Source organism: Elgaria multicarinata, chromosome 6 (genome assembly GCF_023053635.1).
Source record: "Elgaria multicarinata webbii isolate HBS135686 ecotype San Diego chromosome 6, rElgMul1.1.pri, whole genome shotgun sequence".
Classification (NCBI taxonomy): domain Eukaryota; kingdom Metazoa; phylum Chordata; class Lepidosauria; order Squamata; family Anguidae; genus Elgaria; species Elgaria multicarinata.
Window position 1 is genome coordinate 22380934 of NC_086176.1, and position 17346 is coordinate 22398279.

Below are 17346 nucleotides of genomic sequence, written 5' to 3' on the forward strand. Positions count from 1 at the left end.
CCTGGCCGCCTGACTGCTTTAGGACTGGAAGCATCTTGAAGTTTGCTTTTTGCCAATTTAACTCTGTAAGGCACCATGTACACTGGTAGCGCTGTATTATTTATTTATTTATTTATTTTTAAAAAGTAAAAATAATTAACTTCTATTATCATCAACAGTAAATTGATCTTGACTGCAAAGTGCAAGGGACTCTGAAATACAGAGCAGGTAATTATGGTATCTTTTATTCAGCTAACGGTGTAGGAGAGCATATGCTGGTAATTCCGCTAAAGCTTCAGCGGGCGTAATTTGAAAGCTCACGTACCCTTAGAGCAGCCAAAGTTGATTCCATAAAAGCTGTCTCCTTTCCAACATCAAGATAAGAATGGCTGCATTTAAGAGGACATTCCCTGTTCTGTAAGAGCCTCCACACGACAGCCATGTTTCTCTCTTATTACAGAAAGCATCAGTGTCATAAAGAAGTTAAGTAAGTGAGGATGAATTTGGGGTGGTGGTGGTAAATGATTAAAGTGTTTTGGCAGACACTGGCCTCTTCATGTTTGGCTTTGAATTTCAATTGTTAGCTTCCTGATAGAAACCGAAACAGGGTAGGGTTGGGCCTTTCGCAATTAATTATCTTTAATATCATCCCGTTGTCAAGCTATCCATAGTTAATCATGAAGCAAACGGTAGACAACAAGCCAACAGGAAGAAACCTGACTCGAGACTTGTTTCTAACCCAGCGGTTCTAACACAATGCCCTCAAAGATAAAAGACAGAAAACTAAGCACGTGTTTTATTCATGCTGCCACAGATTAACAGAGGATTTAATTTCTCTCTCCCAAAGATGAAGTTTCTGAGCCAAATAAAAATGTCTTCCACCCTTACAAAGCCGTCGTTCAGCGCTAACAACTCGTTTGCTAGCTGGAGTTAACAGCAGACATGTGGCTTTCATGATATAATAGCGTTTGACAACATGGCCTGCCGTTACAACTTGAGGAGAGTCTGTTCAGTATTTCATAGACTGGGCACAATGTCCAAATGCATAAATCACCAAATGCTCCTGCTGTGCAACCGACTGTCAGTGTGGTGTAATGGTTGGAGGGTTGGACTGGGAACCTGAGAGACCCAGGTTCTAATCTTCACTCAGCCATGAAAGCTCATATTCGCCCCGTTCAGAAGACACCTAAACCATGGCTTTAAAGCTGTGGTTTAAGGCATCTTCTGAACATGGCCTGGCTTTCTGGCTTAACTACCATGGTTTAAGGTGTCTTCTGAATGGGCCCTATGTGACTTGGGCTAGTTATTGACTTTCAGACTAACCTATCTCACAGGGTTGTAGTGAGGAGGAGGAGGAGGAGGAGGATTGTGTATGCTGCCTTGAGATCTTGGAGGAAAGGTGGGATATAAATGTATCAAATACATCAATATATAAATTCCCACAGAAATTCCAGAGGGAACTTGAAGAACTGGCTATCTACACCTGTACCTAACCACGTATCCTTGTGGAGGGCCTCTTTAGGGTGTTGCCACCAACTGAGGTGATGAGGAAGACCACAAGATAGAGGGCCTTTTCGGTGGTGATGCTCTAGTTGTGGAACGCTCTTCTCCAAAGGATTTTGCTGCCTGGGGAGAAGCTCCAAAGGGTATCTCCTGCATTCCATGTACAAAAGCCAATTAGACTGTTGGTGGAATCTTGTTTCAGCACTGGCAATGGGACAATGAGAGCAGCAGGCTAACTTAGGGGTCACAAGGCTACTCAGATGACACACAGAGCTCTGTCATCCAACTTCTTGCCACACCTCCCTGCCCCAAGTGTTTGGAGAAAAACCCATTTATCCCAGGTATCAACATCTGGGGGAACACCATTTTATTGTATTGAAAGTGCTTCCCATTCAGTAAGCCTTACAATAACCCTGTCAGCATTATTATCCTCATCTTGGAAATGAGGGGGAGTCTGATTCTAAGAATGGTAGCTTGCCTAAGGCCACTTCACGCAGCTTTCCCCGTGTTTTGGGCTACAACTCCCATTGTTCCTGGGCACTGGCCATGCTGGCTGGGGATGCTGGCAGTTGTGGTCCAAAAGATCTGAAGCACACCATGTTGGGGGTGGCTGACCTAATGAGTTTTTGGCTGAGGAGGGATTTAAAATGGTGACTTCCTGGTCCACTACAGCTCAGTCTTCTTCACTGCCATGCTACATTACCTCTCATGATAAATGAATAAATGCTGCCCAATGAAGAAATGAAGACTGACCAATGAACCGGACTTGGTGGATCGCTTCCATGGATTGCTGGCTGGGGATTTCTGCAAGTTCTAGAATCCCTTCTATATGCTGCCTGCAGACGAAGTGGAATGCCATAAAAGGAATCATTTTAAGAACTCATTAATTCCACACAGTATACTTACACTGCCCACTCAAGCTTCTCATTTTTGATTGAATTGTAGAGAGCCTGTAAAAAGGAAAGCAAGAAGAAATTACTGGGTTTGTCTTGACCGTACATAGGAAATTGCTGATATAAAAATAAATAAATCTAAATGTCACAAAGCAAGCTGCCTTTGATCATGGAGGCAACCAATACATGCAACATTAAGAATTAAAATATTATTCCAAATCATGGTGCACGCATGTGCTTGCCATTTTTTATTCTGTTGAGAGCCCTCATTTCCACACACACCCGAGTGGAGCCTCTTCATGACCTTGGGCTCCAAGGTCACATTGCTTTCCAAGCTTTCTAAGGCATACGGTGACCCAGTTCAGACTTGGGGAAGATGACAAGCCTTACACAAGGGCTCAAAGGACAGCATTACATTACCGACAAAACTTTCCCCCTCCCTTTTGAAGGAAGGATTAGGGCCAGTAGTGGAGACCACAGATCTCAAGGCCAGTCAACATTTGTATTTAAGAAAAAGGAAAAAAGAAAGAATGATTACATATCCTATGTGTTTGTAGGATTCTAGAATTCTAGCCCTGAATTAACAGAGGCCAAAACACAGAATCCTGAACAGTGACCAAGACTTAGGCTAGAAACAGAAAAATTCTCTTGTATATTGATTTAACAAGGACAGTCCGTTGGCATCCTAGTTGCAAGAGTGGCCACGCGTCCTATTTCTCAGGAGGAAAACCTCCAGTTGAAAGTCAGTCAGAAGACAGTCCTCACTTTGAAGGTGTCTTTTGTTTGAAGGGCTGCCCAGTCCATGTCCGGTTTAAAGATGAAGAACCATCAGAAGGGAGAGCAATGGAAGCCTTGAAGTTGCCTATCAGCAGGGAACACCTGGACAGCAGGGACACAGGCCACCCCGTCACAGTCTTCCCCGCTATGGTGAGATGTACGGCATTTTGATTAAAATTACAGTAATCATTTTAAAATTTCCATTTATACACATAAATTAGCACATGCAAACATGTGTTCTTCTTTTTTGGCAATGTGCAAGTGTTCACCCTACCAGGAGATGGTTCTGGGCTTTCTTGGGGCTTCTCATTGAGACCGCAAAGCCCCCCTTTTTAATTTATGCGCCTTAACTAACGTCTTCTGACCTGAAACTCAGCCAAAGGGCTCTTCAACCCTCTGCCTTTCCCCAATGGAAGAGCAACGGAGGCCTTAGTAGAGATCACCCCCATGTGCTAGCCAAGAAACCAAACAGGAGAGAGCAGCTGAAGTCCGCAAGAGAAGACGCTAAACCAAAATGTCTTCTGCTTTTGCTGATGGGGCAGAAGGGGTCAAAGAGCATTTTGCCTGTGTCTTGGCAATAGTAATTTTATTTGGCGCTCTCAAATCAAAACTGCTTAACAGTTGAGCAGAGGAAGTAGTAAAGTTTTTTCTGGGCTTCTTTTCTTTTCGAGATTTATTCGCAAAGAAGCTCTATCCCATATCCTGCTGCTGTTGATTAGTTTGTAGATGTGTTAACGTTGTTGTTTAGAGTCTTATGATTTTTAATATTAACATTTTCATTTGTTTTTATGCGACTGATTGTACACTTTGGAAGTATCAACTGAAAAGCAGATTAGACATCTCATAAGTACTGTAACTTTTGTAAACCGCTCAGAGAGCTTCGGCTATGGGGCGGTATATAAATGTAATAAATGAAATAAATAAATAAATAAATAAATGCATACATTTCAGTTGTATCTCAGCTGCCTCTTTTGAATGCAGCCATCAATTACTATTTAGGGTTATGTGGTAGAGAGCACCAGGAAGATGGACAGGTAGTTTGACCCGACAGCTTTCAGCTATATTTTTTTATTTATTATTGCATTTATATCCCGCCTTTTTTCCACCAAGGAACCCAAGGCGGCATACATAATCCTCCTCTCCATTTTATTCTCCCAACAACAACCCTGTGAGGGAGGTAGGGCTGAGAGTCTGCGACTGGCCCAAAGTCACCCAGTGGATTTCCATGGTCAAGTGGGGACTAGAACCCCGATCTCCCGACTCCCAGTCCAACACCTTAGCCACTACACCACATTGGTACAGTACACTATTACTAAGCAGCAGGACAATCTCACACATGAGTCAGGACTAGATCCTACTGTGGCACACTAGACAGATATCTGTGATCGTGCCTCACTGAAACAAGTGGTAGATCTGGAAGTTCTCTGTTTTTTTAAAAATGGTATCTTTCTATTATCCAGCTATCACTTGTCTTCAGTGAGAGAGACTTCTATTTCGGCTACTGAATGTCTGGGATGATAGTATCAGTAACAGATTGCCTTTCAGATCACTCTGATATGCAGACAGTTTTTATACATATATTTATGTATTTGTCTATTTTATGCCATTTATATAGTGCCCTTCAGCCAAATGATTCACAGTGCTGTTCACAATAAAATCAAATAACTGCAAGCAAGAACAGAAATTAAAAGCTACCGATCAAAACAATTTAAAACTCAGAACTTCAGAAATCTGGAAAAATGAAAAGGTTTTTGCCTGCCGCTTAAAAAGTAACAAGGAAGGTAAGAACCCTCTCTGGAGAAGGAATTCTTCCTGGGAAGTTTAACTCTGCTCAGAACACCATTCTCCCTGAGGAAATGAACCACCTCACTGTACCTCTGTCTTGTTATGATTTAGTTTCAGTTTAATTATCTTCACCCAGCCTGTCACCAGATACCAGATTCTTTTATTTTAGTCAATTAATATCCCACCTACCCATCTAAGGATGACCACTGCCTCACCTGACTCAATGATTCCCTAAAAGTATTACCACACAAACTTTTGGTACCCCAAAGCGCAGATGCTCCCAAATCAGAATACATGTCCACTTGCCCTCTTCTGGCATGAGATCTCTCTGGCTGCAATTGCTCTAAGGTGTAAGACTCTGCTAGCCTGGCCTGCCTTTGCTCTTCGGAGAACGTTGGCAGTTGCATTCCCAAACTCAGAGCATTTTATAGTGTGTGAGAAGAATCAGAATAGAAATCATAATAGGAAAGCCGTAGAGACTAGCATATCCCAAAGTTGATCAATCCATCCCAGTTCTTCGCCCCTTAAACAGCCATTTCACAATGAGAATTAAGCAAATGTTTAATTGAGATTAACAAGTACGGTAAAAAAAAAATTGGAATTAATAAAAACATGTCTAGGGACTACTACTCAAGATATTTCATCTTCTGATACATCGAATTCTCCTCTTGTTAAGGCCTTGCTTAGCATTCCTCCTTTGTTGATCCAAAATGGCAAACACTCTGAAGTCACAACCCCCTTTGCTCAGTATTATTAATCCCAGCTTTCATTGCTTACCCCATTTAGTTGGCTATCGTAGCAGTTTTTCACTGCTCTCCCCCTTGGTAATTTTCTGCTCCCAATTATCACTATAACATAGGCCATTTCTACATCAGCCGTTTATTGTCCCTGGATCATCCCTGTGCATGCAAATGACACACAGGGGATCATGGGAGCAGGCAGGGACGATCCCTCCATTTTCCAGGGATAATCCTTAGGTGTAGAAAGGTAGGGTGACCATATGACCGGATTTGCCCGTATTTGTCCGGGGGTTTGATGGCAAATCCGGGAGGGGGAGGGGAAATCCGGATTTTTTTCAAAGAGCAGCTCTAATGGAAATTAACAAAAATGCTTATAACTCCGTCATTTTTTGAGATAAAGACATGAAACTTGGCACAATGGTAGCTCTTAGGAAGGGCTTTAGTCATACCAAATTTGAAACAGATCCATTCATCCATTGATTTTTTAGGAATTTTTTAAAAATCGAGGTTTTAAAATTATTATTTTTAAAATTGTCATTTTTAAAGATAAAGAGATGAAACTTTGCACCATGAAAGGATTTAGGTAGAGCTTTAGCCACACCAAATTTGAAACAGATCCGTTCATCCATTGATTTTTTAGGATTTTTTTAAAAATTGAGGTTTTAAAATTATTTTTAAAATCGTCATTTTTAAAGATAAAGAGATGAAACTTTGTACCATGATAGGATTTAGGTAGAGCTTTAGCCACACCAAATTTGAAACAGATCTGGGGCCAGTAGCAAACCCTGTTAACAACAACAGCAGCTTGCAATGAGTGAAGATACAGTCAGAAAAGATATTTGAGGGAAGGGGAGAATGTAACACACAGAGTATAGCAAAAGCTTCCAAGCACAGCAAAACCTACAAAAGTAGGAGTGAGTGAAGTTAATTTCAGATACATTGAATCTCTCACTTGTTCTTTATTTCAGTGATTTTAACATTAAGATGTTATGTAGAACAGATTTGTCTTAAATGTGTGCTGTAAAATCAGACACGTGACCAAGGCTATGTTCGGGTGGGCACGCCCCCTTGGTGCTGGACACGCCCCCCTTGGGGGCGACCATGTTGTCCTCCTTTTTGGTTTCCAAAATATGGTCACCCTAAGAAAGGGCCATAATCAACTGCTGTTTTATTCTTAATACCAATTCAGCCAAGATTGACTATTAGGCCAGTGTCTGAGTTGGCATGAGCAAGGTGGAAAAAGGTCCTTGATAAGGAAGGAAGTGATTTAACCAAACCACTGGAAATCAATTACCTCTCCTTAGCAATATTGGCTGGGGGTTGGGGATAGTTACATTGTTGGGGAGCCCTAGAGGTCTGCCAGAGTGTCAAAGCTATTACACTTTCCCACAGATAAGTCCTCCTAGTTAAATTTATGTTCAAGGCAACACAATATTACACATTGTCAAAAAGAAAATCATGCTGCCATCTTTTAACACACCACAGAAAATAAACCAAGACTACAATTTTTCACAAAGATACACTAATAATGAGGCTTTGGACTCCCCAGAATCCGAAGAACGAATAGAATCATAATAAAGCGAGGATATATTATTGTTTGTCAAACATAAACTCAAGCAAACATACAAGTGCAAAGTACTCCTAGTATCAAGAACCCCTCTCTTTGCATGCATGCCTTATAATTCAGCCTTTCATCACTTCAGTTCATGCTTTAAAAAAAAATTACCTAGATGATCCCTAAACTACAGCGCAAGTTCAACTATTTCTTCCCAATATGATTGCCATTGTTTTAAAACTGCCCTGCTCTCTTGCCTTTAACAGTAGCCCTGTAATTAAAGATTCAGTAGATGAAGCTTTTTCCATCACTTTTTTCCCCTATTTATTTATTTATTTATTTATTACATTTTTATACCGCCCAATAGCCGAAGCTCTCTGGGCGGTTCACAAAAATTAAAATCATCATAAAACAACCAACAAGTTAAAAATACAAATACAAAATACAATATAAAAAGCACAACCAGGATAAAACCACGCAGCAAAATTGATATAAGGTTAAAATACAGAGTTAAAACAGTATAATTTAAATTTAAGTTAAAATTAAGTGTTAAAATACTGAGTGAATAAAAAGGTCTTCAGCTGGCGACGAAAGGAGTACAGTGTAGGCGCCAGGCGGACCTCTCTGGGGAGCTCATTCCACAACCGGGGTGCCCTAGACAGGAAAAGCTTCACATGCCAAATTTCTGAGTGTCAAGCAGCTGTCAAAGGCCTAGGAACCCTGCCAGAAAAAAAAAGTTGGCAATCCTTTCCTGACAGACCGTTCCTTCGTTTCCTAAAGGAAACTGAAGCATTAAAAATGTGGCAGGAATCTTCTAGATATGCATCTTTTATTTGAGTTAAGTAAATGCTTTTGTGAGATGTCTACTAAGGTGCTGGATACGTGCCTACACACAACATGATTCCAAGGAGGCCATTCTCTCTCTCTCTCTCTCTCTCTCTCTCTCTCTCTCTCTCTCTCTCTGTGTGTGTGTGTGTGTGTGTGTGTGTGTGTTTATAGTCATAAACTAACACTGGCTGCTTAGCAACATTTTCTGCCTGATTTGCAAAAATGCCAAGTTCTTGCTGCAGTCATAATCAAAGTCGAGATTATTTATTCTATTCATGTTTCACCTTTCTTTCAAGGACTTCAGGCCAGGGGTTCCCCTTCTTAGGCAATCTTCCATCCACGTACAAGCCAGGTCTAGCCCAAATCTGCTTCACTTGGGGAACAATGAATATCCAAGTACCAAATATCAGGTACCAGAGTTTCTGAGTTCTTGCTTTGCTCTAATATTCTGTTGTAGCTGAAGGTCATATGAGTTTTTTTAAAATAGAGCTGTTTCTTATTGAAGGAGTGCATGTTACATGATAAACCTTTGTTAAAGGCGCAAAGATGCTTAGTGTGTGTGTGTATGAGAGTGGGAGAGATCTCATTTTCTTCTAAGGCAGAAGGTCAGGTGCTGAGTATTTCACCACAACCAAGTATCAACAGACTGTCACTAAAATTTAAAGAGGTGGTAGACAAACAATGGTTTTCTGTTCACCTTCACAGAGGCAGTACAATAGAAGTATCATTCCCTGTGTTATGCACCCTCTTGCAATTGTCTTCTGAGCACAACCCTTGGTCTCAAGATCTATTGCAATTTTTCACTGGAAACTTTGGCTCTATCATAGAAATTATTATTTCAATTCCCGCATATAGTTCCACTACACTACTGCAGTCTACTTTGAGGAAGCACCGAGGGAGGGGTGTGGGTCTCAGAGGGTAGTATCCAACTGTGTCGTTCCATTAGCACAAATGACATTGCACTGGTGGAAATTAGGTCCCAAGCTATGCTCAAGAAGAGACTCGAACTAAAATTATGTTTGCACAAGCATGGTTCTGCAAGCAGTTGTGCGTTACGCTTGCACAAACTGTTCTATATACATCTTGTGTGACCCATTGTGCAACCGATTGTGCATTCCACTGGCATAACCCACAACTGCCTCCACAACAGGTTGCGTAAGCCTAATGGGCAATCTGATTGTGCATCTGAAAGATTCAGAGGACCTCTGCTAGCATTATTTGACTTTGCAGTGGATACTGCCCAAAGTCTCCAGGAAACCTCTTGACTTGAGGCAGAGAGATTTAGCTGAACAAGCAAGCATGGACCTGCACATGCTCAGCCCAATATAGGCACAGAAGGGACAGAAGTGTGTAATAATGGCCTGTGCAACTGTACAGAGCCACTGGATTGGGAAGGCTTAGTATAAATACCAGGAGCCTGGCCTTCTATCTTTGCCTACTCAGACCAGTGCCATCCACCTACGCACAATAAAAATAAAATAAATATATAAATTAGGCCCCAGTTTCTCTGCTTCCAACTCCAGCTCAAGCCCTCAGCTCCAATCCCAGCAACTCAACTTGGGGTCTCTGAGCTCGCGAACCCACCCTCCTAGTCATGATCTTGGTACGGCCAGGCCCTGTTGCAGAATCCCCAGAGGTATTCGTACACTGGCTTACATCACTGTCTCTAAAAAAGTAATTTGTCTCTCTCCACACTTTGTTTCCAGCAGTAGGAGACCATATTCACATGCCCATTGGTGCCTCTTGACCACTGATGTCATAGATGGCTTTAAATTCTCTCGGGCTTCTACAGATTGTCATACTTACTCAATATAGCTACCTAGCCATCCCAATGATGTAAAGCAAGGAGCCTGTTTCCAATGCCTGTAGCTTTCGCTTGGAATGATACCAGCATCGTAAAACAAAACACGCACAAAAGAGCTGCATTCAGTCTGAAGCATTGGAGACCCTGTCTCGAGGCTCCAAACTATTTTACAGATTCCCTTCTCTTTTCTTTTCAAAGAACACATTCTGACACCAATAACTCCCTCCTGCTAGTGATACAGAAACTTTCTGGCACAGACTCAGCCACATCCCTCACTCTGAGGCCATTCGGCTGTATAAATTACACAAGGGCTCAACTGCCTTTCACAAGCCCTGTCACCGCAAAGTCTGCTGTCAAGGGGCTCAACATGGAGATTAAACTACAACATGTAGATTAGACTTAACCTGCTAGCAAGATACATTTATTAACAGCTGCCACTGGTAGCGTATTGCAGTCCCCTGGGAGCCCCCCCCTTTACAAAAAAATCAAGCAAAAGCTGTACTTCCGAAGGCCGTACCAGCCTGGAGTCCTGCGTTCCCTTGGCTGCCTCCTTTTGCAAAAACATCACACAAGCAACCTCTTTTAATTTAATTTTGTTTAATTTGTGACACTCATCTCTCACTATTCTGCCAAAGAACTGTGAGCAGCTTACTTATGTACCCAGATGAATTTTAAACCTAAGAATTTTAAGATGTTGTGATTGTTATTTTAATATTGTATTGGTTTTATATGCTCTTTTAACTAATTTTATGTATTATATTTTATTTAGTGTTGTTCCCTTCCTCGAGCCAGAGGGAGAGGCGGGTAATAAATAATAATAATAATAATAATAATAATAATAATAATAATAATAATTTTCTGCACCACTCACAGTGCCAGGCCTCCCTTGCTTCAGCAGGTTCTCTGGGCCTGCCTAAAGATGGCTGCAATCTACCTCATACAATAACCAGATACAATGTTAATTTAATTATGACAAATAAAAAACGTTGGTTTGTTACAGTGGGATTGGTAGCTGCAGGTACCGCATACAAGCTTGTGAAGCATAGCAGCCGAGACACTAAACTGTGAACCATGAGATCCCACATTCAAACAAACCGCACCTCTACCGTAAAGTCACTATGTAGCCTTAGGTAAGCCATTCTCTCTCAGCTCCACACCTACTATGTGGGGATACTACTACTGTCCTACACTGCAGGGCTATTGTTAGGTTGCCTGGTGTCATGCATGTGAAGTAAACTGAAAGCAGTACAGGGCTATGAACTGCTAAGTATAATAAGGGGTCAGAGAAAATATCTGATTTAAGATTTTAAACCAATACAAAGCCATCACAGTTCTCATCACATCTCTCTTGGAGTTACTAATTAATGACTAAGCCTTTGATCAAATAAGAATGCATTATGTACTGTTTGCATTACTATATATTGAATCATAGAATCACAGAATAGCAGAGTTGGAAGGGGCCTACAAGGCCATCGAGTCCAACCCCCTGCTCAATGCAGGAATCCACCCTAAAGCATCCCTGACAGATGGTTGTCCAGCTGCCTCTTGAAGGCCTCTAGTGTGGGAGAGCCCACAACCTCCCTAGGTATAGAAATATATTGCTGGTCTAGCTCAGCCGATACACATTTTTAAACTAAAGAATTGGGAGCTCGCTGATGTCATTCTCCTCCCACCCACGCTCCCCCAAACACTCATGTACACACACACACACACACACACACACACACACTCAAAATGTCACAATACATCAAAAGAATGAGCCTTGAGGAAAATAGTGATTGCATTGGAAGATTATTCGTACTAGCAATTTGTGGGACAAGTTGGGCCTCATTCATCCAATACTAAGCATTTTTCAGGCACAACACTTTACCACATGGGTGCAGAACCTTGGTCCTGGGGGCCAGATCCAATCCTTCAGTGTTTCCCAAATAGCCATGCTCCCTCCCCCTGGCAGTGCCCCCTTTCTCCCAACCACTGATCAGTTGCCTGGCTTTTGTGGAGCTCTGATCCCCCACCCCCCGGTCTAAAAGCTTGAAACCCCTCTACTAAGGTTTAAATATTAGCACTAAATGCTTTAAATACTGGCAGTAAAAGCTTTATTTAAATATGCTGGTATTTTTTTTACCTTCGGCTCAACCTGTTTTGCCTTCAGCTGAACCCATCATTGGAATGCACCCCCTAAAAGCTTTTCCGATGTGGAATTTGGTCCTCAGGCTGAAATTCTGCATCCCTGCTTTACCATATTTAGCACCAACCCTGGTTTGTTTCCTTAACCCTGGTTAAGATTCCACACTTACAATGAAATCTCGGTTTAACTTGTTGAGATAAGCCCTGCCGCTGGAGGGTGTGCAATGGAAGTCTCTAGCAAGAGCTGCTTATTGTTTGTAAGCAAAGAGACTGGAGAGGCAGAAAACCCGCATCCTAGGCCCTTTCTACACCTAAGGATTAGCCCAGGGAAATTGAAGGATCGTCCCTGCGTGCTCCTGGGATCCCCTGTGTGTCATTTGGATGCACAGGGATGATCCAGCGACGATCCTGGGATAAATGGCTGGTGCAGACATGCCCTTAGGTTGCTTAGTGCACAAGTAATGCTTTAACAATAGTAAAGGTAAACTATAGTTTGCAAAGCCATTTAAAACAATGGTTTCATATCCTAGTTTACAGCGAGTTCCTAACAGTGCTTCAAGTTTTCCAGTGAAACAACCTTGTTTAGGTTTTATATTTGAATAGGAGCTTTTTCCGTTTAGCTTCAATGGAAGAGATAATCACGTGCTTAATTCTCTCATTAATTCTAATCCTAAGGCCTCAAAAGATACCAATACCGTTATTTTTCATCCCTACTGATGGCCAACCCATCCCACAACCTGGATCAATTCAAAATGGGGCTTGCAAGCCAGCTCTCCTCCCCCCTCAACCCCCTGAAAAGTAGCTCAATTTATTCTGAGCCTAATTCCAAGCCAAAATCAGAGCCTGACGCACTCCCAATACCATTGGGTTCCTATGAGCCCCCGATAGTCACACAATGTCATTGCCCTCTTCCCACTTATCAGGGCTGATGGCTACAGTGACATGGAGACCTCTCTCCTTCAGGTGCCAAGAGCCCAGAGATGTAGTCCCAGAGCACTTGGGGGACATCTAGTCGCAGAGCACCTGGGACTAAATGTAAACTAAACAGCCTGAGTCAACTAAATGCAGTTTACCCAGTCTGTCAAGAACCGTGGGTAAAATACATTTTCTAGGCTCCCTTGTGCCTGGGATATTGCCACAGCAGCATTCAAGGCATGAGCAAGGGAGTGAACTAGACATATCTCTTTTCATCTCCCACCCTACAGCTGCCATATAAATAGGTAGGTGAATGGGTTAGGTAGGAGTGTAGATGTTTTCCCATGGCTTGGACTGCAATTTGAGTCAGAGAAGAACTCTTGATCATAATGTTTGCCTCTGATTGGATGTGAGCATTATTAGCTGCCAAGGTTTGTATTCTGAACCAAGACGTTACAAATTTTGGAAGCATCACTATTCATCGCCATCTCCCCATAAGTCTCTTTAATTCAAATAGTGAGATTGAAGCTCATTTAACTTCTCTTGCATTGTTATTAACAACTAGGTGGCACATAATTTGTTATCTGTTAGCTTCAATTTATTGCCCGTTCTTATGTACTGATTTTAATTAAATGACTTTACATTATGACTTTTAATTAAAACCACTCTAATAAAAGGAATACTTTTGGACAATTTAACCAAGACAACTACTAATCTTCACTTGCCTTAAGTCAATGCATCAAGTTAACAGAAAAGACAAGGAATTGGCTGACTGGTCTTCTCAAACTGCAGTAAATGATGTAGCAGACAGGAAAAGTGACAAGAAAAACAGGTTACAGACCAGAACGAAAAACCAATCCTTGGTATCAAAGCCTTTTCATACTCTATTAAAGTAACACACTAGAACAGTGTTCCCAGTTTTTTGATGGCTGGCTTTTTTCTGAATTGAAATTGAAGGCACAATTTATTGCTGCACTGAGACAGGTTTACTTTTAGAGTGCGAAAATCACCAGACTCAGGACAAGTTCCTGCCCATCAATGTCTGTGTGAGAGTCATTGTTTATGAGCACACCTCCTCATTGGAAGGAGCCATGCCTAGTTTGTTGACTCAGGCAGAGATGCATGATACTGCTCGGAGGATGGCAACAAGGGAGAGGGCCTTTTCAGTGGTGGCCCCCCCGACTGTGGAATGATCTCCCCGATGAGGCTCGCCTGGCGCCAACATTGTTATCTTTTCGGCGCCAGGTCAAGACTTTTCTCTTCTCCCAGGCATTTTTAACAGCATTTTAACAGCATTTAACAACGTTAAGTTTGTTTTTAATGGACCCCACAATTGTTGTTTTTAAATGGATACTGTTGTTTTTTATACTGTTTTTATGTGTGTGTGTGTTGTTGTTGTTGTTTTAAATTGTATACTTTTAATGTTTACTATTTTTAAATGTTGTAAACCGCCCAGAGAGCTTCGGCTGTGGGGCGGTATATAAATGTAAATAAATAAATAAATAAATAAATAAATAATACTGCCCCCTTGAGGGACAGGTTATTCTGTTTCATCATTGCATTAGCAGCGATTGGACGATCAAACTGGACCTGATGCAAAGACAGAGCAGAATTACCTACTCCTTGCAAGGACCCAGTGTGGGGTAGAGGCTAAAGTGTCGGACTAGGAGTCGGGATATCCGGGTTCTAGTCCCCACTCGGCCATGGAAACCCACTGGGTGACTTTGGGCCAGTCACAGACTCTCAGCCCAACCCACCATACAGGGTTGTTGTTGTGAGGATAAAATGGAGAGGAGGATTATGTACGCTGCCTTTGGGGGGGGAAGGCGGGATATTAATGCAATAATACATACATACATACATACATACATTATTAAGATTAAAAGCCAATGTAAGAGCAACTAGTCATGCAGAAAAGCGCGTGGAAGAAGAAACGTTGAATAAAGGCCCCTTAAGGGCATTACCTTTTCAATCTATAAAAATAAAGGAATTAAACAATATCCAAAACCCATACACCAAGACTATCTTTACAATTTGGAAAAAGTGGCAGTCTAAACTGTCTCTAGTGTGGTCTCCCCTTACCCCAATACAATCATATCCGGCTAAGTTAGACGCAACTACCGTTATTAAAGTTCTGAATGGGGGAAAAGGGATATTTTTGACCGAAAGATTTTTATGCCCAGGATAAGCCCAAAACATAGAACAACTTAGAGTTGATATAGGAGAATTAGGCCTGGGACGGCTACAAGAAGCTCAATTATCCCATCTCCTTAGGGAGACTAACGCAAAGATGCAGGCACTTAGAACTTCAACAGAATTTGAAGAGCAATGTTAATGGTAGGGGAAGGAGGGAAGGGAATAGTATCTTTAATGTATGCTATATTAATAGATGCCCGGATGGGCACAATGGAGGGCTTGAGGAAAGTGTGGGAAGGAGATTTCGAAAGAGAACTAGAGAAAACTAGATGGAGCAAATTATGGAACAACAGACCATTTAGATCAATATCAGCTTCTATTCGAGAAACTTCTCTGAAAATATTGCATAGATGGTATCGAACACCAGTACAACTAGCATATATCACTAAAACTTGCAGTACCCTTTGTTGGAGAGGCTGCAAGATAGAAGGCACATACGTTCATTTATGGTGGTCTTGCTCATATATACAGGGATTCTGGAGAACAGTACATAGAGAATTAATGGGTATTACTAAAAAAAAATTGTATATGATCCAGAATTATTTTTATTATCAATATACAAAGGACTTAATACTGCATTGAAATGTAAAGACCTAATAATATTCCTGTTGATGGCTGCTAGCCAGACAATTATGCAGCAGTGGAAAAAAACTGGACAATTTGAATTTAACTGCATGAATATATGGTCTGTGGCAATATCAAAAAAAAAATAACTTATGACTTGCTTCAAATTCAAGGAAAACCAGAATCAACATCGTTCAATGCCATATGGGGGAGATTCGCTCAATATGCATCACAACCAGATGTACAACAATGTATACCTGCTTCAGCTTTGGGTATATGGACATTGTAACAACAAATGAAGAATTATAGCCCATGTATATATTTATTTTATTCTTTCCTTTTAATTTTCCTTTTCCTTCTTTTTCCTTTTAATGTTTCATTCTAACTCGATTAAGCTTCCTTCCCCATGTAATTAAATCAATCAACCTTTTTTTCCTTTGTATATTATACATATCCATATAATTGTTGGTTTGATATTAAGTGTTAGGGGATTGTTTGTACTCGTTTTCTTTTCTGTAACACTTTAAATAAAATAATATATATAATATATTTTTAACAGTAGCAACCTTCTCTGAGGGTTGGCACTTGATTTATTTAATACTCATGGCACACAAGTATGTCCCTGCATGGAGTTGGAGAGTTACAGCACTCGAACCACAATAGCCAAAAAAAAAAAAAAAAAGAAACCCACAAGTAACCCCCTAGCTCCCAGCTCCATATATTATTCAACTACAGCGAACTGTTTAATCTACTACCGTATTTCTTCGATTCTAAGACGCACTTTTTCCCCTAAATAAACAGCTCTAAAAATGGACTGCGTCTTAGAATCAATGGTGTCTTAGAATCGAAGAAATACGGTAAATAAATCCAATAAAAGTGCATCCCTATTATATGTAGTCTGAGATTCAAATCATGGAGGATGTACGACACTTAATACATTGGGCAAATTAATAACGGGGTCAAATTAATAATTTGGTCAAGCATTTGTAGCCAGGCATATTTAGGACCCACAATAGCACAATTTAGATCGCAGAGTGGAGGGTATGCCACCCCTCCTACTACCTATGTAAAAAGCCATATTAAAATCAAGATCCAGTTCCAAAGCAGTCTACTTGCCACTCCTGGTTTCACACGGAATGCTTCCAACTGGATGACAACCAATATCAGGCAAATAAAGCATTCAGCGTAGACATATATGGGGGGGTAAAGCAACTTCTCCATTATTTGAATCAAGTTCCTGCCATTCAAATGTACCCTGAGTGTCACTCTAGTCTGTGAACTACCATTTACTGCTTTTACTGCTTTTAAATTATATATTGGTTTTAACTTGATTAATGGTTGAATTTGTTTTTAGCTGTGTATATTTATTGTTTTATATTGTATGATTTTATCTGTACGCCACCCTGAGATCCTAGTGATATAGGGCGGGATACCAATGTTTTAAATAAATAAATTAGACTAACCTACAGGCCACACAGGATGCTGTTCCCTGCATCTTTTATATATGCAGTACAGGTCTGTAGGACAGGGGTGCTGAATTTGGCCCTGGGGATCTTTCAGCTCAAGGGCCGAATTCAATTTCAGAGACACTCCTGGGGGCCACATTCCAGTGCTGGGAGGAGCCAAAAGCAGAAGGGGCAGGGCCAAAAGTACACCCACCCACCCCACACAGTATATTTT

General features: G+C 41.2%; 1 protein-coding gene across 3 annotated transcripts in view; it reads right to left on the reverse strand.

The window, feature by feature from the left end:
• PSD3 (pleckstrin and Sec7 domain containing 3) overlaps window positions 1-17346 on the reverse strand; it is a 189691-nt gene that overhangs the window by 32134 nt on the left and 140211 nt on the right. For all 3 annotated transcript variants that reach the window (XM_063129137.1, XM_063129139.1, XM_063129140.1), the window contains one exon: window positions 2389-2432. In XM_063129137.1, coding sequence (XP_062985207.1) covers window positions 2389-2432 — 44 coding nt within the window. The remainder of the gene's footprint in view (window positions 1-2388; window positions 2433-17346) is intronic.